The sequence below is a fragment of the Mesoplodon bidens genome (assembly GCF_964165515.1).
Source record: "Mesoplodon bidens genome assembly, chromosome: 3".
Lineage (NCBI taxonomy): Eukaryota > Metazoa > Chordata > Mammalia > Artiodactyla > Ziphiidae > Mesoplodon > Mesoplodon bidens.
This window is the reverse complement of record NC_138178.1, coordinates 176,239,521-176,260,412: the sequence shown is the minus strand read 5'-3', so window position 1 is coordinate 176,260,412 and position 20,892 is coordinate 176,239,521. Positions and strand designations below refer to the sequence as shown.

The 20,892-nt window shown below is 48.7% G+C and overlaps 1 protein-coding gene across 4 annotated transcripts in view; it reads right to left on the bottom strand.

Annotated features, from left to right (window-relative positions):
* Positions 1-20,892, bottom strand: part of TECPR2 (tectonin beta-propeller repeat containing 2) — a 100,472-nt gene that overhangs the window by 24,989 nt on the left and 54,591 nt on the right. For 3 of the 4 annotated variants that reach the window (XM_081227571.1, XM_081227572.1, XM_081227574.1), the window contains 4 exons: positions 17,451-17,691; positions 16,690-16,779; positions 14,926-15,159; positions 4,439-4,587 (listed from right to left, as the gene is read on the bottom strand). In XM_081227571.1, coding sequence (XP_081083697.1) covers positions 4,439-4,587; positions 14,926-15,159; positions 16,690-16,779; positions 17,451-17,691 — 714 coding nt within the window. Of the gene's footprint in view, positions 1-4,083; positions 4,144-4,438; positions 4,588-14,925; positions 15,160-16,689; positions 16,780-17,450; positions 17,692-20,892 lie in introns of those variants that run through there. The other variant, XM_081227573.1, reaches the window with a different exon arrangement.

Below are 20,892 nucleotides of genomic sequence, written 5' to 3'. Positions count from 1 at the left end.
AAGCCACCGCAATGAGAAACCTGCACACCACAACGAAGAGTACCCCCCCTCACCGCAACTAGAGAAAGCCCGTGCATAGCAACGAAGACCTGAAGCAGCCAAAAATAATTAATTAATAAATAAATTTTTAAAAAAGAGGTCGATTATGATCAAAACATGGAAACCCCATTTACATTCTGATACTTGAATTCAACCAAACTGTCCTGATTTTCTAAATCTTTTTTTTTTTTTTTTTTTTTTTTTTTTTTGCGGTAGGCGGGCCTCTCACTGTTGTGGCCTCTCCCCTTGCAGAGCACAGGCTCCGGACGCGCAGGCTCAGCAGCCATGGCTCACGGGCCTAGCCGCTCTGCGGCATGTGGGATCTTCCCAGACCGGGGCACGAACCCGTGTCCCCTGCATCGGCAGGCGGACTCTCAACCACTACGCCACCAGGGAAGCCCTAAATCTTTTTTTAAAATAAATTTATTTACTTTTGGCTGCGTTGGGTTTTCGTTGCTGCGCGTGGGCTTTCTCTAGTTGCGGCTAGCAGGGGCTACTCTTCGTTGTGGTGCGTGGGCTTCCCATTGCGGTGGCTTCCCTTGTTGCAGAGCATGGGCTCTAGGCGCGCAGGCTTCAGTAGTTGTGGCGCACGGGCTCAGTAGTTGTGGCTCACAGGCTCTAGAGCCCAGGCTCAGTAGTTGTGGCACATGGGCTTAGCTGCTCCATGGCATGTGGGATCTTCCCGGACCAGGGCTTGAACCCATGTCCCCTGCATTGGCAGGCGGATTCTTAATCACTGCGCCACCGGGGAAGTCCCTTTCTAAATCTTTTAACAAGGCCTCATCCCACCCCACCCCCACCTCGCCACTGGACTAGTCTTCTCAGGACCCTCTGGAACTTTAAGGTTAATTTGAAATTCAATTTAAAGGTAGGCTTTGTCCTAAAACACTGAGTGTGAGGCCACCGAGCATGTGACACGCTGCCTGGACACAGCGTTCCATCGCAGCTCTGGCAGACAGTGGCTGGCCCAGGCCCTGGTCCTCAGCAGGTCTTGGAAAAGCACAGCAAAGGGCCTGTGCAAATGTAAGGCCTGTTTTTTGTCCCCACAGGAACCGACTCTCTATCTACAAATTCCACGGCCAAGTGCATTTCTTCTACAGCACACTGAAGCTACTGAATAAGAAAATGTGGTCTCATTTGGCGGAACTCCTTGACATAGTTAATGTTTAGCAGCCTATTTAGCAATCACTACTTTATTCAAAGCACAGCTCTGAGGCCCTTTCATGTGAATTTGTTCTATTTTGGCCATTTTCCTGGGCAAAGCTGTAGATCACCACAGTCAACAGAGCACTGCAAGTAAAGCTTTCTTCCCCCAGTTTTAGCTTTGCTTCCTAGAGGTTATTCTAGAATCCAAATGTTGACAGGAAGACGAACTCGCAGTTTCATGCAGTCCTTGATGTGACACCAAAAGCACAAGCAACTACAGGAAAACGTGGCTAAACTGGACCTTCATCAAAACAAAAAACTTCTGAGCATCAAAGGACACCATAAAGAAAGTGAAAAGACAATCCAGAGAATGGGAGAGAACAGGTGTAAATCATAATTCTTAAAAGGGTCTAGTATCCAGAATATATAAAGAAGTCTTACAACTCAATAATACAAAGACAACCCCATTACAAAATGAGCAAAGTATCTGAATACTTTAGTTCTCCAAATGAGATATGCAAACGACCAATGAGCACATGAAAAGATGCTCATTCCTCGTTAGGGAAATGCAAATCAAAATCACAAGGACATGGGGATGCAATGTACAGTATGGTGACTGTAGTTAATACTGTATTGCATATCTGAAAGCTGCTAAGAGAGTAGATCGTCAAAGTTCTCATCACAAGAAAAAAAAATTTGTAACTACGTATCATGACAGATGTTTACTAGGCTTATTGTGGTGATTATTTTGCAAGATATACAAACACTGAATCATTATGTTGTACATGCGAAACTAACACAATGCCATACTTCAATTATATCTAAATTTTTAAAAACCCTATTGAGGGACTTCCCTGGCAGTCCAATGGTTAAGAATCCTCCTTCCAATGCAGGGGACTTGGGTTCGAGCCCTGGTCAGGGACCTAAGATCCCACATCCCTTGTGGCCAAAAAACCAAAACATAAAACAGAAGCAGTATTGTAACAAATTCAATAAAGACTTCAAAAATGGTCCACATCAAAAAAATCTTAAAAAAACAAACAAACAATAAAAACCAAATGAATTATAACAAAATGTGCCAAGTTGGATCAGATCAGCTTTCCTTTCTCTACAGGTCTGTTCTAATATAAATCAGAACATTCAGTAACCCACACAATATAAAAATTAATTTTTCCTGTTTCAATAAACTTTTTTACCCTGTTGTTTAAAAGACACCCACAATGAGATACCATTTTACAACTATTAAGATGGCCAGAGAACTTTCGCAGTGGGGATGTACAGGAACTGGACTCCTCATACATTGCTGGTAGAGGGTAGAATGGTGCAGCCACTGGGGCAAACAGGCAGTTCCTTAAGAAGTTAAACATACAATCACCATATGACCCCTCAAGTCCACTTAAAGTGATACACCCAGAAGAACTGAAAACGCATGTCCACATAGTCTTGTACACAGCAGCATTATTCATAGTAGCCAAAAGGTAGCAACAACCCAAATGTCAATCAGCTGACGAAAGGATAAGCAAAATGTGGTCTACGCATACAATGGAATATTATTCAGTCATAAAAAGGAATAAAGTACTGACACACGTTACAACATGGATGAACTTTGAAAACATGAAGCCAAGTGGAAGAAGGCAGATGAAAAGGCCACATATTACACGATTCCATTTATATGAAAAAGGAAAATCCAGAATAGGCAAGTGCATAGAAACACAAAGCAGATTAGTGGCTGCCAGGGGCTGAGGAGACACGGGTTCCGGAAGAAAAGGGAGTGTCTACCAATGGGCAGGGGGCTTCTTTTCGGGGTGGTGAAAAAGTTCTAGGATTGGACAGCAGTGATGGTTGCACAACTTTTCGGATACACTAAAAAACACTCCGTTGTATGCTGTAAAACGGTGAATTTTAACTCTTTAAGAAATAACATAAAGCTGTCAGAGGCTGACAACGACATACCACAGGAGCAGGCAACAAGAGGGTGCCTCGTCTAAGGGGGCTCCAGATCAGCAATGAAACCAGCTAGAGGTCGGCTCGCCTTCACCCTGGCTGCGCACCAGCAGAGCCCACAGCGCCGGCGACAACACCTTCCCCTGCCGCCTGACCGTGGCTGTCAGCGCACCGCCGTGTGCAGACGAATGTGGACCGGGCGTCTGCACAGCGCTTTCTAATTCACAGACGCGATTCTACTCGCTCTTAGCAGGACCCTGTGAGGAGGAAGATCCACGCGGAGCCAGCCTCCCCGTGGCCATGAGCGCTGACCAATGGCCTGAAAGAACTCGGGACCTGACTCCTGTCCAACTGTAGGGTCTCCCAGCACAGGCCCCGTGTCCCATGGGCAGGACTGGTGGTCCTCATAACCAGCCCTGCACCTTGACCTTAGCTGCCCCACCCCTGAGGGTTCACGATGCCCAAAACGTAGACAGTCATGAACACAGGCATTCACCCAAACACCTGATTTCCTTCTTGTCCCCGTTTAAGCACTTTTTGTTCAAGGACTAACCACTCCTGCCACACTGCCACCTCTGCATATGGCAACTTCATTCTTTTACCCAACAAAGTCACGAAGTGGGGACTAGCAACAGTTAGAGCAAATAACTTTCATTAAATCACAGCCCCCCATTTATAAATTTTAGCAGAAATATATTTAACATAGCAACCAGGCCCATCAGGTATTTAAGGGTAACTAAATAGTACACTAAAATCAGACTCCCGCTTCTGATTCGAGTGGTGGAACAGTCAAAAGAAAAGGAAAAACATTTAGGATACATGGTAAACTGAAATATGGCTGGGGTCAGGGGAAGGGACGGGGCACACGAGGAGAAGAATTTCTTCAACAAACCGGGAAAGGCACTCACAAAATAATGATAATACATTATCTCCATGACAAGATTTTAAAATGACTTTTACTTTCTTCTCTATACTTTTGGATATCGTTTGATGTTTTCAAAAATAATGTTCATTCTGTAAAAAGTTAGAAGCGAAACACTTTTATTTTGAGAAAGAAAAAAAGCAGCATTGGCTCAGATAATCGTTAATCTGTTCGGCCCTAAACTTCACAAATATCAGATCCCAGGTGTGGGATGCCAGTGAATGAGCGTGCATTGACCTGGGGCACACCTTAGTCCCCAGGCTCCCTGACACGCCCCTCCTCCCCCAGTTGCTGGGAGGCCACACTAGCAGGCGTGGTCCTCTCCCCAACACCAGCACCCGAGCAGCGTACTGACGAGCAAGTTGGTATCAGTTAACTTTTGCTTACCTGGACAGGCGGTTCAATCATTATCCAGGCTGGAAGCATCAGACTGGGATTCAGAGGCTGGGTACCCACGCGGAAGTAAACTCCACCCCTGGAATCACAGGCCCAGACGTGCTGATTTCCACATGCCAGGCTCATCAGTTTTACAGCTCCTATAGACAAATAGAGAAAAAGTACACACATTAATTACTCTTGTAAGATGACTCATGTTTCATTTAATCTATGAACTTTGATTTAAACTTCAAAGAAAGAGATGATGCTGCCTTTGCAGGTGAACTCTGTTGCTTGAGAACATTACAGTGCACGGGAGTCACCAACGCCTCTGGCTGCCCCGGCACCTGCCCCGTGCCACAGAGCAGCCCTTGCACACCACGGGCAAAATAATCAAGATGCCATCCGGACAGTGCCCTGAGCCACCAAGCCTGGGAATTAATATTTCAGTGTGGGCCCCGTCATTAGCTTCATCAGATACGTGACTGTTACCAGCAAATTCTGGATTTGGGGCAAGGGAATTCATCTTTTAGGTAATCTTTTTTTTTTTTTTTGGCTGCGTAGGGTCTTAGCGGCAACACGCGGGATCTTCATTGTGGTGCGCGGGCTTCTCTCTAGTTGCAGCGTGTGGGTTTTCTCTCTTTGGCTGTGGCGTGCAGGCTCCAGGGCACGCGGGCTCTCTCGCTGAGGCGCGAGAGATCAATAGTTGTGGCGCACGGGCTTAGTTGCCCCGTGGCATGTGGGATCTTAGTTCCCCAACCAGGTATAGAACCCGTGTCCCCTGCAGTGGCAGGCGGATTCTTTACCCCTGGACCACCAGGGACGTCCCTCTTTCAGGTAATCTTGATCCTAATTAGAATTAAAATTAACTAACTAAGCCTCCCAGGATCTTCATTTTTCTTTTTACATTTCTCCTTGTTTATTAAACCAATTTTAAGAGGAAAGGAAATGGGAGGAGTCTTCAAAGAGAAATCTGATTAACAGTTTATCTGGCAGAAAGAGCAGCAGCCCAGTTACCAGCCTGGGCGACAGTGACGCACGGCTCTCGCCGCCCCAGCTCATGCGTGAGGCCGTCGGGACGCAGACCCCGGAAGAGAACGTGGAGAAGCCGGGAGGCAAAGGGCAGGCCGCGGCTTGAACCCAGGCCTACCTGACCCTCCCCGCCAGCCACCTCTGACCTCCGGGGCCCCACATCCCGTGAACACACAGATCTTACACGGTCAGTTCCCTCGCTTTTGACAGATGGACATGCCTGGGTAACCCACGGCTTATTGAGTTATGGAATGTTTTCACTGCCCCAGAAGATTCCCTCAAGCCCCTTCCTCAAGGAAGTTCTGCCCCTCTGCCCCGAGGCAGCCACTCTTCTGATTTCCATCGTCGTGCATCTGTTCAGTCTGGTCTAGATGACTGTCAAAACAGAATCACAGGTATGCACTCCCTGGGCCTGGCTTCTTTCACTCAGCGTGATGTTCTGTTCAGGACATTCATCCAGTCACTCCTTTTTACTGCTTAGTATGAGTCCACGGCATGTAAACGCCAGAGTTAGTGGCATATCCTACTGATGGGCATTTGGGCCATTTCCACTTTTTGCTATTAGGAGTAAAGCTGCTATCATCATTTCTGCAGAAGACTTTTTTTTGTGAACATGTGTTGTTTTTCTTGCATGACACCTAGGAGTGGAGCTCCGGGCTACAGGGTAGACATCTGTTTAACGTGGACAGAGACCACCAGTCTTCCCGTGTTACACGCCCACCAGCGGTGTGTGCTGGTGACCCACACCCTCACCAGCATCCACTTCTGGCACCTCTGTCAGCCATTCTAGCAGGTGTAAAGTGGCATCTTGTCATGGGTTTATTTGCATTTCCCTGGTAACTAGTGATGTTGAGAATCTTTTAATGTGCTTATGGGGGGCATCTGTATATCTTCTTTTGTGAAGCATCTGTCAAGTCTTTTGCCTGTTTTTTCAAGTTGAATGGTTTGTCTTCTGATGACTAAGTTAGAGGATGACTCATTTTGACTGTAAAGCAGGGGGAAAAGGTGGTACAGCTACATTCACTGGCAGTGCTGCTCTTGGCCACCTCACACAGTTGTCACCGGTATCAGATGACAGCCCGTCTGTCCACACCAAAACGTACAGGCACGGATCCTGCTATGGGGAAATCTCGTCACATGTGTTTAGCTTAAAAGTATCAACCCACTACTACTGAAAAAATTCTTAGTACCCCTTTGTACATCCCTGAAGATGATGATTTCTCTTATACTGAAATTAGCTGTGTTTTTAAAATCTTTTATAGAATGTCTTACCGGGGAGTTAAATAGACATCCTAGAGCTCTAACATTACCCATGAAAAGATTTGTAGCGATCCAAATAAAGTACTTTCAGCAGTAAATTCCAGAAATGGCCGAGAAACAAATTCTAATTTTAAAATGTTAATTAAAAAATAATTTTATGTTGGAGTCATCAACCTGCCCTAACAGGAATTACAGGTGGTAGCTGATCATGCGAAGAGAGTTACATGGTTACAAAAACACACTGGGTCAGCATCTCAGAATTAGCAGCGAATAACACCACTACCAGTGAAACACAGAGTTCATATTACAAGGCAGGCGTTCTTCTAAAACAAACATAAAAGGTTGCTAGAATATACACTTCAGTGTATAAATCAGCTTATTCTGAATTGAAGAGACAGGTCAAAGAAGAAAACGTTTAATCGAGGGCTTTTCCGTAGTCTCCTACTTCACAGAGGGTCTCCCAGGCTGCCTGGGTGCAGGTGTATGAGGTCAGGGCAGGTGGCAGAGAACACTGGCCTCCCCAGCACTCCCTGGCTCGTCAGTGTCCCTTGGAGTTAAGCGGGGCCCCATCACTGGTTCTGGACAATGGGCTGTGAGCAGAAGGGATCTGTCACTTCTGAACTGAACCATAAAAGAGCTGGCAAGAGGGCCTTGCCCTTCAGCTGTCCCCTGCCGCAGTGACCAGAGGGGCAGAGCCAAAGAGCACCGCAGGGGGTCAGTAAGCCACCACCTGGGAACCACTACCACAACCATCGAAAGACGGACAGGTCGAGAGCCAACTTCGCGGGAGCAGAAAGCAACCTTCCCTGTGTTACATCACTGGCATTTGGGACTCGTTACTGCAATATCAGTCCGACCAACACAGACATGCTGCGATTTTCCTGTCTTCCCCCTATTTTTTTCCCTCCCGTTAAAAAAAAAAAAGTTTTAATTACTTTATTCAACAGATGAGACATTTTCCCTTTAGGATTACTTTTTAAACGTATATTTTAGAAGAAAAAGTGGCATTTATTTGGTGTTTTACTATTTATAAGACACTTTTCTGCATAAATTACTATATAACATAATCCTATTTGTTCCCTAAAGGCACGAACTGACACTGAATATTTCTTCATTAAATGCTGTGACCAGATGTATTCACTTACAAATTGCATTAGTTTGCTAAACATTCCAGTGCCTGACATATGCATACTTATGTGTACTGGGAAATCAAACGTTATGAGCATCTTAAATATCTGCTAAATGACGCAAATTTTCTTCCAAAAACTAGGATTGTCATAAATCATAAAATTCCACATTCAGTCTCCATAACTGGGTTCAGTAGCTAGACATTTAATTGAAGAATTCTCTAAATCTAAGAAATGGAAGTAAAAACTACAATGAGGTACCACCTCACACCAGTCAGAATGGCCATGATTAAAAAAAATCTACAAAAAAAAAATCCACAAATAACAAATGCTGGAAAGGATGTGGAGAAAAGGGAACCCTCCTACACTGCTGGTGGGAATGTAAGTTGGTGCAGCCGCTATGGAGAACAGTATGGAGGTTCCTCAGAAAACTAAAAATAGAGCTACCATATGATCCAGCAATCCCACTCCTGGGCATATATCCAGACAAAATTGTAATTCAAAAAGATACATGCAGAATAAAACAAAAAGATACATGCACCTCTATGTTCACAGCAGCACTATTCACAATAGCCAAGACATGGAAACAACCTAAATGTCCATCGACAGATGAATGGATAAAGAAGATGTGGTATATATATATAATGGACTACTATCCAGCCATAAAAAGACGAAATAATGCCATTTGCAGCAACACGGATGCAACTAGAGATTATCATACTAAGTGAAGTCAGAAAAAGACAAATACCATATGATATCACTTATACGTGGAATCTCAAATATGACACAAATGAACCTATCTATGAAACAAAAACAGAATCACGGACATAGAGAACAGACGGATGGAGTGGGAGGTTGGGCTAGCAGATGTAAACTATTATATATAGACTGGATGGACAACAAGGTCCTACTGTAGAGCACAGAGAACTATATTCAATATCCTGTGATAAAGTAATGGAAAAGAATATTTAAAAATGAATGTAGGGCTTCCCTGGTGGTGCAGTGCTTAAGAATCCGCGTGCCAGTGCAGGGGACACGGGTTCGAGCCTTGGTCTGGGAAGATCCCACATGCCGTGGAGCAACTAGCCCGTGCGCCACAACTACTGAGCCTGTGCTCTAGAGCCCGCGAGCCACAACTACTGAGCCCATGTGCCACAGCTACTGAAGCCCACATGCCTAGAGCCTGTGCTCCGCAACAATGAGAAGCCACCGCACCGCAACGACGAGTAGCCCCCACTCGCCACAACTAGAGAAGCCCACGTGCGGTAACAAAGACCCAACGCAGCCAAAAGTAGATAAATAAATAAAATAAATAAATTTTAAAAAATTAAAATGCTAAAAAAGAGAATGTATATATAACTGAATCACTTTGCTGTACAGCAGTAATTAACACAACACTGTAAATCAACTACACGTCAATTAAAAAAAAAAAAAAAGAGAGAAAAAGAATTCTCCTAATCTAATCCCAGAGTAGCAACTGACTTGGTAATTTGTATAGGAGCAGAAAAAAGAGATGCTACATCTTAAAAAAAGAAATTAAAGGCAGAAATCATGTTCATGACTTGATACTTTGCTAAAGTCATGCTTGAAATTGAAATGTCTGCTCGCAATGTAGAGACTGGTGACATTCCAGACTTTACAGTGACCTGGAGCTGCCCGAGGTCAGTGCCAGCATGAGGTAGTCTGGATCACGTTTTCGGCACTGGGAAGATGGGCTTTTGTTTCTTGTTTTCAGTGTCAGAAGGCTTGCAGAGGCCAGGACTGAAAGGGAACCAGGTAAAGCACATCTCTGAACAGCTCTGACGAAGCCAGCATCTCCTACCTCATGCCCTGGGCAGGCAGATGGCAACCTGGAGCTGGCCTGATGAATTACAGGTGAAGACATCTTGTACCTGCTGTGAAGACAGTTTTATCTGTGATTATCAGTAACAAGGAATCAAAACTCATATCCCAGAATCAGCTAGAAATGGAGTCACAAACAACGACGGATTCCCCTGACAGTCCAATTTCCTGCTGTGCGTGGGTGTGGCCACGCGCAAGGCCCCTGCCAGCAGAGCCCCTCCACCTCCACGTGGAAACTCCTCGCAGGTCAGACCGAAATGACTGTTGGGACAGAGCAGGAGCAGGATGCTCAGGAAAAGCCCCAGGATGGGGATGCTGACTGAAGTAGGCCAGAGCGGGGAGGACATTCTAGGCCATGGGAAGAGAGGCGACCCCAGGGGCCTAGACGGGCCTGGCGCACAGGGAAGAGTGATGGCGGGTGGCTGGAGCCCCGCTGCACGAGGCCCTCGGAAGGCAGGCCGGGGCAGGCTGCCAGGGCGCCAGGTGCTACCCCAAAGACTGGAACTTGATTGCAGGGTGTCGAGGGCACAGCCCAGGAGCCGTGTTTTAGGAGGAGAGCTCGGGCAACCATGGCAGGAGGTGGGCACACCTGGAGCCATGAGGCGGCTACAGCAGTGCAGGTGTGGAGGGGGAGCTCTAACCCGGGCAGTGGCGGGAGGGAAGTGGAGGGTAAGACAGCCCAGATCTTCTGGGGTAGGTGGAAGAGACACTGCCAACCACAATGGCTGGCAGAGAAGCAAAAACAGCCAGAGAGAATTCTGCCCTTTCCAGCAGAATTTACTGGAACAGAGGAGTGAAGTCAGGAAACAGAGTACATTTTGGACCATCAACAAAATGGAAAGGCAGCTACTGGACGGGAAAAAGTGTTTGCAAATAGTATGTCTGATAAAGGGTTAACAGCCAAACTCTGTAAAGAACTCAGACAAATCAATATCAAAACAATCCAATTAAAAAATGGGCAAAGGGCCTGAATAGGCGTTTTTCCAAAGAACACATACAGATGGTCAACAGGCACGTGAAAAGACGCTCAACATCACTAATGATCAGGGAAACGCAAATCAAAACCACATGAGATAGCACCTCACCCTTATCCGGATGGCCATCATCAAAAGACAACAAGGGACTTCCCTGGTGGTCCAGTGGCTAAGACTCCGAGCTCCCAGTGCTGGGGGCCCAGGTTCGATCCTGCTCAGGGAACTAGATCCCACATGCATTGCACCAACTAAAGATCCTGCATGCCACGATGAAGGTCCCGCACGTGGCAACAAAGAATCTGCATGCTGCAGCTAAGACCTGGTGCAGCCAAAAAAAAAAAAAAAAGATTTAAAAAGACAACAAGTAACAAGTGTTGACAAGAATGTGGATGAAAGGGAACCCTGTTGGTGGGAATGTAAACTGGTGCAGCCACTATGGAAAACATTATGGAGGTTCCTCAAAAAATTAAAAATAGGACCATCATATGATCCAGCAATTCCACTCCTGGGTATTCATCTGAAAAAAACGAAAACACTAATTTGGAAAGATATATGCACCCCAGCATGCTGTTCACTGCAGCATTATTTACAATAGGCAAGATATGCAAGCAACGTAAGTGTCCATCAACAAATGAATGGATAAAGAAGATGTGGGGTGTGTGTGTGTGTGTGTGTGTACACACACACAGACACGCACACACACACAATGGAATATTACTCAGCCTTAAAAAAGAATGAAACCCTGCCATCTGCAACAATGTGGATTGATCTGGAGAGTGTTATACCTAGTGAAATGTCAGACAGAGAAAGACAAATACTGTATGTTTCACTTATATGTGGAATCTAAAAAAACAAAATAAATGAACAAATAAATACAACAAAACAGAAATAGACTCACAGATTCAGAAAACAAACTAGTGGTTACCAGAGGGGAGTAGGAAGGGGGGAAGGGCAAAACAGATGAAGGGGATTAAGGGATACAAACTACCATTTAAAAAGCAAATTAAGGACTTCCCCGGTGGTGCAGTGGTTAAGAATCCACCTGCCAATGCAGGGGACATGGATTCGAGTCCCAGTCCAGGAAGATCCCACATGCTGCGGAGCAACTAAGCCCGTGCACCACAACTATTGAGCCTGTGCTCTAGAGTCCACGAGCCACAGCAACTGAGCCCACATGCCACAACTACTGAAGCCCACACGCCACGACTACTGAAGCCTGTGCGCCTAGAGCCCATGCTTCGCAACAAGAGAAGCCACCGCAATGAGAAGCCCGCACACCGCAATGAAGAGTAACCCCTGCTCGCCGCAACTAGAGAGCCCGCGCACAGCAACGAAGACCCAATGCAGCCAAAAATGAAATAGATTTATAAAAAAATTTTTTTAAATTTTAATTAAAAAAAGCAAATTAATTACAAAGACGTAACATACAGCACAGGGAATATAAACAATAATAATAACTTTGTATAGTGTGTAATCTATAAAAATATCGAATCACTATATTGTACACCTGAAGCTAATACTGTATGTCAACTATACTTCCAAAAAAAAAAAAAAGTGCATCTGGGAAAGAGAAGTTTGCTACTGAACAGAATCCTCACAGGTAGAACCACAGTCTTGAAAAAGGCTGTGCTCCTTTCACTGCTGTGAGCACCACCATGGCCAACTTTTAAAAGAACAATGAAGCACCCCAGGTAACCGCAGGCAAGTAAGCAAGGCAGCATGAACGTTACCTGCGTTACTACACTCCGTTCACTACTCTCCAATGAGTGTTGCTGGATCTGGATGACGGCCTGCCACAGACACTGGCAGGGAGCACACACCTGAACTCAAAATCTGCATCCCCTAATATAAATAATACTTTTTTTTAGAAACCTTGATTCACCGGTTTGTCCCACAGGCTACACAGACCATCCCTGGAAAGAGCCAAACAACAGAGTAGCTGGTGGCCCTGACCTGCTCTTCACTGCCCCCCAACCCAGGCACGCGGAAGGCCAGCACCCCTCCTGCTGTTCCCTGCACGCCTCCCCTGCCTACCAACTCTGGACTTGCTTCGTTCTCCCAGGATGTTCAGAAAACGGTAAAAGAAGTCTTTATCCATCCTCTCAGCATCGGCCAGTAACCCAGATAAACAAAATCCAGAGCTCAGGGCAGGAAAAAGACTAAGCAAGGCAGAGAGCTTCCTGGACTCGGCCCCCGTCATGCACAGCGCCAGACCTGAGCGAGCACCACCCCTCCCACAGCAGCTTGAGGAGCTGGGTGGCTTTTAGGCCGTCACACCTGCCTGAGACAGGTTGCGTTTGCACATGATGCTTACTTGCACCCTCTCTCTGGGGCGGGGATTGCCGTTACTATCAGAAAGGTGAGGACTGAGGTCTCAAGGTAACCCGGCAGCCAGCCCGGGCCCGGCTCTGCACTCGGCTAGCACCGCTCCCGCTGCCGCCCTGCCTCTGCCGGGAGCCCCGCTCCTGGGCCCAACCACCTCACCTGCGATCTGTGTGACCCACTCCAGGCCTGGCCGGACTGCGGACGATTCTGCGGGCAAGAGGCAGGGCAGCTCTGTGAAAGCCTGACGTTCTCAGCTCCCGCACCCCTGCCCCCAGCACGCAGGGAAAGCCAAAGCACAACCTGGACTCAGGGTGGCCCTGTCTGGCCCCTCCTAGTCTGAAAGTGAGACTCAATCCCACCAAAGCTGAGTCACTCCCCTTGAAAGAACGGCCACCGACCCCAGGGAAACCCAGCCAGCCGCCTCAGAGGCCTGTAACACTCTGGCCAGCGTGCCAGCGCGGGAGGACTGGACTGAACGGGAAGGGAGGCGTGAGCTGTGGGCCAGAGCCCGGAAGCCAAGCTGCGCTCGAGGCCGTTCTCTCGGCACGTGCTGTGGCACAGCGGCCTCCTCTGAGCGGTGGTGCCGGGGAGAGCTCTGCTTCTGCCCCAGGGGGGGCAAGGGCAGGGCCCCCAGTGCTCCCAGGATCCTGTAGCAAGGAGGACACCAACCTCGCCCTGGCCTTTTTACCTCCAGAAACTCCCAAACTGCTCTGCTTGGGGGCCAGAGGAGGATGGCTCAGGCCCACAGGATCTCTGAACCAAGGAAAGGCTCCCCGGGGCAGGCGGGAAGGCGGCCCTGCACTGGCAGGCAGAGCCACGGCCAGCTGCAGCCTCTCTGGTCCATCACCATTGACGATGGCGGCTGGCAGGCGCTCTCAGAAGCTGGACTGTGACCGGCCTTGGGGCTGGGATTAGGTTCAAAACACAGGGTGCGAGTGAGGCCAAAAGCATAATCAAAATGACCCTGGAAAATTCCTAGCTTTGGAACAAAGCTTACTTCTTTAGTGGAGAACCAACCTGCTTCTTTAGCTAAGCTGGGTTGTATTTGGGGGCCTCATGGGACAAAAGAATGACGATACCTCTGCACATCATGGGACGGTGAGAGGCCCGTCAGCTGGAGACGCAGCCAGGGGCTGCCAGGGCGGGAGGTGGACAAGGCGTCCTCCCTTCCCTTCTTGGCTTCTTTGTCCTTTTTTTTTTTTTTTTTTCAAACGAGTACACGTGGTTGAATTTTCAAATGTTAAATGCTTGTAAAATTCAATTCTACCACCTAACAAACAAAATACTGGTTATCAGTTCACCAAACCGGGAAACCGCTGGGCAGGGAAGTATCCCTAAGGCTCGCATGGACTCCGGAGCTGCCGGGCGCAGCCTGCACCTTCTGACAGCCACAGCTGCCCGTCTGCCCAGAGGACAACCTAAGGGTGTGGGCTCATTCTATCATCGTATTCCTTGGAACAGGAATGAATTATTTATAAAGGGCCTCACGCTGCTTGGCTGCCCTGCAGCCCTGTAGGGGAGACTCGGAGAAGGGAGGCGGCACACACCCCTCCAGCGGAGGGAGGGCTGGGCACTCTCCTGGCTGCGGACCCTGGGTCGGAAAGGGCACAAAGCAACTGCCACATCCAGACAGACCAGCAGAGGCAGCTGCATCCACAGTATCATCTCGCGCGTGTCGTACGGCAGCTTTCTCTGAGTTCGTGCTCCTCCTGGGTTCTGAAAACCCTGCGACGTGTGAAGCGTGGGAAAGAAAAGCTCTTCACAAAATTCTTAAGAGGCCCGTTACCCTGCAAGAGCGGCTAATCGACCTCCTGACCCAGCAACCGACCACGTGGCCTGCAAGAACTCACGAGAGCTGAACACAGGGCCCCGGGAAGCGGGTGGGACACCCCTCCTGATGAGGCTGGAAGGCAGAGCCTGGCGGCGGGGGCGGGCATACCTAGCTGTGAGAGGTCCAGCCTCGTCCAGTGCATGCCCGTGGGGCAGCTCGCGGACAGCGTCCGGATGAACACCTGGCCGAGGCTGTCCAGGGCCCACAGGGCGTCTTGGCAGGCGGCGTAGGCCTTCATCTCGGCGTCGGGGGGCAGCTGCACGGTGGACGGGCGTGACTGGGCATGCTGGGCGCTGACGCGGCACAGGTCCTTGCTGCTCTGGCAGAGCCACAGGGAGCTTCCTGTGGAGAGGTCATGGCGTCACCGGCGAGCCTCTCGGGGCAGCCTTTGCCTTCAGAGGCTGGCCGACCAGCTCCCACCCTCACTCCCCACATCCGGGAAGGAGCAGCCAGGACTCAGGGGGACGCACCGGGACCAGCCAGTTCACAGGAAACAAGTCCGACACATTTAAAGAAATGAAAGGAAGCTGGGCTAACGAGACCTTAGGAGGCCCATGACGTTGCCTCAGAGGCCCGGACCTTGGACGTTGTATGATGGACCGGGAAGCATTCAAGTTGGTGTGTCAACCAGCGTCCTAGAGGGAGCAAGGCCGGCAATGCCCCGGAAGGACGGCACCGAGGAACCTCCCCTGTCCTGGTGGCAGGGCGAGGGGAGGTCTGGCGGGGTGGAGGCTGCTGGAAAAGGCCCAGAAAGCTGGAAAGCCTTTTCCTCTCATCCTCACCTCAAAATTACATGCTTTCATTCTCTCCCCCGTTTTTAGAGTCCTTCAGGTTTAATTCACTTTAAAATGCAAACCACACTTGGGGAAATTAAAACCTCAGTCAGAATATATTATCTAAAGTATATCGAAAACTTGGGACCAGTTATGGTCTGGAATTCAAAATTACTTTGGACCTTGAAAACGTAAGGTAATGGGTATGCCGATGTTTACGGAACAGCCCGGGAGCCAGGCAGTACCCCCCCACCCCACAACGAAGTGCAGCAACGTTCCTGCAACAAAACGCGTCACGGTCACAGTCAGCAGGACAGACGGACGCTGTAAGGAGCCTCCCATCAGCTCAGGTCAGGTTTTGCTGCCAAATGATTTATGCCAAGCTTGGGAGAGAACCTATGGTTTGCAGAGCTTACTTATTGCACAACTGCGGTCAGAACAATCTGGGGAGGAAGCATTTTATTGTACTGACCAAGTTCTGCACATCCTAGTGGGACTACGGGCTCGAACTCACCAACTGCAGAGAGCCCCGACATCTTCTCATCTGACCCTCAGCGCGATCCTGGGCCACCTGACTGCCCCAGCTCCCAGCTCCTGGGGTAGCTGCACTGCCTCTCCTGGCTCCAAAGCCCGAGCTGTGGTCAGGGCTTTGGGAGGTCTGCCCTACCAGGGGCATGACAGTGGGACTTAGGCCAGCCAGAGGCTGTAAACCAGCCTGTGAGGAGGTGACAGAATTCACAGGGGAAATGGCCAGGCACCCAGCGAAGCCTGGTGCCCACTGGCCCTGTGCTATGGCCCTGAGACATGCCGCTGAAGTCAGCAGCTGCCGGCCTCAGCGGTCACACTGTACACTCCCCTCCTTCAGGAGGACAGCTCGCCTCCAGACCCACTCAGACCACCACACCAGATCCTTCTCTCCTGGGCAGGCCTATCCAGCTTTGGGAGCCCTTGGCTCAGCCAACGAGGGCTGCTGGCCTGTGACACCACTGCATCCAGTCCCTGAGGGCCCCACGGCCATGCTCCCGCCCCAACTAGGCCACGTCAGACCATGGTTTTAACTGTTCAGCTGCCAACCTGTGCACTGCACTCCCCAACCAACCTTCCTTTGTGGGAGCAGTGGAAGCCAACACGAAGGCCCACTTTGTGGCCGAAGCTGTCCCCCGGGGAACGACATTGTTCCAGTAAGTGCCTAGAAATAATGGGAAGAGTACGTTAAAGAAAGAAGAAAGAAAGACCACACATACTTCAGAGCTTCAGTTCTAGACCAACTGGCCTTCAAAACCCCTTACAGCTGGTTCTAGAGTGTCCTCAAAGTAGGAGGCCCAAGCCAGCACTGCAAGAGCCGGCCCGACAAGCAGAGCACCGTCTAGCCCAGGGTCGGGGGAGGCCACGCAGGGGGAGAAGATCTGGAGAAAACTCACAAAGCAGGGTTCACTCACAGAAATGAAGCCCCAGTGGGTAAATGTGGATTTACACCTACGTTTACGGATCTGGCCAGAGCCTTGCATTTTCAACAGTGCGATAATTTTTTCTACTAGGCTCTTTAGGAATGGGAGGATATTTCATTTAGCTGGAAATTATTAACATAAAAATGAGCTCCATGTGCTCTTCTTACAGCCTAATAGGTTCCTAATGGAAACTGATCGCACACCATGCAGACACTGGTATCCAAGTCGCAGGAATGACAGACTAAAAGGAGGGAACTGATAGAAAGCAGAGGGGAGGCCTCCCTTCCAGACACCTCATACCACTGGCACTAAATTATCTTTTCCACTTGAGATCATATAGCTTTTCCTTAAATGCTGGCTCTAAAGAGGAGCTGCCTATCAAGCCGGCGTGGCAATGAAGTGATTCACCCACCGATGAGACTTCCTCTAGAGACGTGGATTTCATTCTTGCCCGAGGAGATCCAGACGCCGCTGCTGTTGACCCCTAGAAGGCTCGGCTGGCACTGGAGCTGCTGAGACCACAACGCCATGCGCAGTTTATCCGCCACCTTCTCAACAGGCACCTGGGCCGCTGTGGCCACCGAGTGTGTGGCATGGATTATGGTCTGGAACAAGCTGCACTGGTCAAACACCACGTAGTCTGTGATGCTCGCCTGGAGGGGAGACGGGCAGACACCCTGCTCTCAGCGCAGCTACAAACGCCTTCTGCACACTCGCTGCCTGTCAAACACCCAGATACCCACGTGCACGTGCACGTTTGTGTGAGGACTGGAGAGGAGTGTGGCAGGACACCCCCCACTGCTGACTGTGATTACTTCCGAGGGGTGGATTCAGAGGGACGGAAGAAAACGTTCACCTTTTATTTTATACACTTTTCTATTACATGGACCTGTTACAAAGAGCATGTATTACTTTTAGGATTATCACCCCCTCGCACCCTATAAGTCTTTTATTCTAATCAGTGAGAAAGGATTATTTTGTTTTTAAAATTTAGGAATTTCTAATGGACAAGTGTACGATACTTAGGATCATAATACGGGTTTAAAAAGGTAGAGTAAGCAGGGTGATGAAGCAATTCATGACCCAACTGGGACTGTTAACAATCAGGCCAGAACAGCAGCACAGACAGGGCCTGTCCTGGACGTGCAGAACGCACCCGGGCTCAGATTCGAGACACGCTTCTCTCATGTTCCTGCAACAGACCTTTCTCCAAGGTGCTGCCCTCTAAGGAACCCTCTCCCTTGCCGGCCAGCTCTGGCTGTCAGAAAGGCCTCTGACTCTGCGAGACTTTCCACGTACTTCTGCCCTGCCGGGTCGGGTTACAGAGAACGTCACCGCCCTACGCCTAGGACAGCCTCGTGCAGGCCACACTCCCAGGTCACGCACAGTGAAGTGCGGAGTGAAAGTGACATCACTTAGGATAGGGAACTTAACGTATAATAAAACACACAGAAAGGAAACTATCATAAAACCCAGCACTTGTAGTACATGTGCGACGCGGCCCTTCTTTTCTGTGAAAGGGCTCGCACTGACTGTGAGCTCCTGCCTGCACCGAGGCTTCAGCAAACGGTGTCGGCACGTCAGCCCCAAGGCCCTGCTTCCCTTGAAGAGCAGAGCACGTGCCAGCCTGGCGAGGCGGACCCCATCAGAGCCCACAGGACGCTGGGCAGGTACCTGGGGACCAGTGCCACGCTGCCGTGTGATGGCCTGGGAGCTCTGCCCTTCCTCGGGGTGTATGACGCCAGGCCACACAGAAAGTCTGTGACAGGCTCAGTCCCAGCACCCAGGATTGGCAGATAAGCAGGATGCAAATTAACAAAAAAAAAAGAGAAAGGTTTAACAGCCAAACATAATGCTGGCTCTAGCACTACAGAGAAATCAATCTTACAGTAAATAAAATAACTCTGTTTCCAAACACCTCAGAGATGATTCTGTCAAATTTCTCTGAAGACAATGGTCTGAATATTATGATAAAATGCTAACTAGTTTTCTTTAGGCTACTTAAGACAGAATTTAGTACATATACTACACTTGAGTGTGTGTGTGTGTGTGTGTGTGTGTGTGTATAAAACCATATAATATGGTTACAAATACAGGGAGGATAATTTTGAATCAACTGTATAACTTTTCAAATAGTCCCTGGCATATTAAATTCGAGACTGTGTATACACACACATACTCATCAAAGAGCAAACACAACTTGCTTTTCCACATCCTCATCTGAAAGACCTGAGAGCGGCCACTGGAAGACCTGCCCTCGATGAGGCAAGTCTAAGGCGACAATAACACCTGAACCCATCAATGGAGACAGAACACTGAAGAGCTGCTGTGCACCCCACAGCCGCCAATGCCAGCACAGCCTTACCCTTACCTGCCACGCTGGGGGACCACGGGCGCTACATTTATTTACACTGAATGGTGCCAAAAGGGCAAAAGTTAGCTTGATTATACCTTACTACTTCTTTCTTTTTTTTTTTTTAATTTCTTTTTGTTTATTTTATTTATTTATTTTCGGCTGCGTTGGGTCTTCGTTGCTGTGCGTGGGCTTTCTCTAGTTGCGGCGAGCAGGGTTACTCTTTTTTTTCTTTTTGACAAGAAAGTAGGGTTTATGGGTGGGCGTGGATAGGGAGGGGGCCGCGCCAAGCCTCTCAGGAGTGCAGGGCCCGCCATGTGTCCAGGGGGCCACGATTAGGGATGTACTTGACCCCACAGCCATATGGGATGAGCCACTTTTCTGCCACCATGTTTTCAAATTCATCTGCATTAAACTTAGTAAATCCCCACTTCTTGGAGATGTGGATCTTCTGGCGGCCAGGGAACTTGAACTTGGCCCTGCGGAGGGCCTCAATCACATGCTCCTTGTTCTGCGGCTTGGTGTGGATGGACACTAAGAGCTGGCCAATGTGGACCCTGGCCACTGTGCCCTGGGGCTTTCCAAAGGCACCATGCATACCTGTCTGGAGCCTAGATTGGGGACAGCATGCCAGTCATTAATGTCCACTGGAAAGGGCTGTCTCCAAGGTCCCTTAGGGTAACCCATACAGGCAACAGGCTGCATACACTACCGAGGAGGCTGCTGTTTGCAGCCATTGCGCACCGGGCCCCCATGCGGAAAAGAGCACAGTCGGCTTAACTGGCTGCAAAGGGCTACTCTTGGTTGCGGTGCGTGGGCTTCTCACTGCAGTGGCTTCTCTTGTTGTGGAACACGGGCTCTAGGCGTGCGGGCTTCAGTAGTTGTGGGTCGCAGGCTCTAGAGTGCAGGCTCAGTAGTTGTGGTGCATGGGCTTAGTTGTTCCGCGGCATGTGGGATCTTCCTGGACCAGGGCTCGAACCCGTGTCCCCTGCATTGGCAGGTGGATTCTTAACCACTGTGCCACCAGGGAAGCCCCTACCTTACTATTTCTCAAAGTGTTTACTTTTCTGGGGGCATGTGGGAAAATTCCCCTTTCTTCGTTGAAATACCATTTACTTACGAGGCCTTTCGTACAAGCAGAGATGGTGAATTTTAATTGTGGGTTGGGTTTTTCACATCTATTGTCTAATCTCTTTTCTTCTTAGTACATTCCTCCAGAATTAATCATTATTATTATCTAGGTCTTCAAATGGCTATCACTGGATTTATTTGGCATATAATGACAAATTTCTAAATAACACCAAAATTAAAAAATAAATAAACAAAGCCTACATATTTAAGCAAAGAGAGCTTCACAAGTTACCTCCTGTGATGAAATCCCTGATAATTCTTTTTTTTTAAATTGAAGTATAGCTAATTTACAATGTTGTGTTAGTTACTGCTGTACAGCAAAGTGATTCAGGTATACATATGTATACATTCTTTTTCTTTTAATATTCTT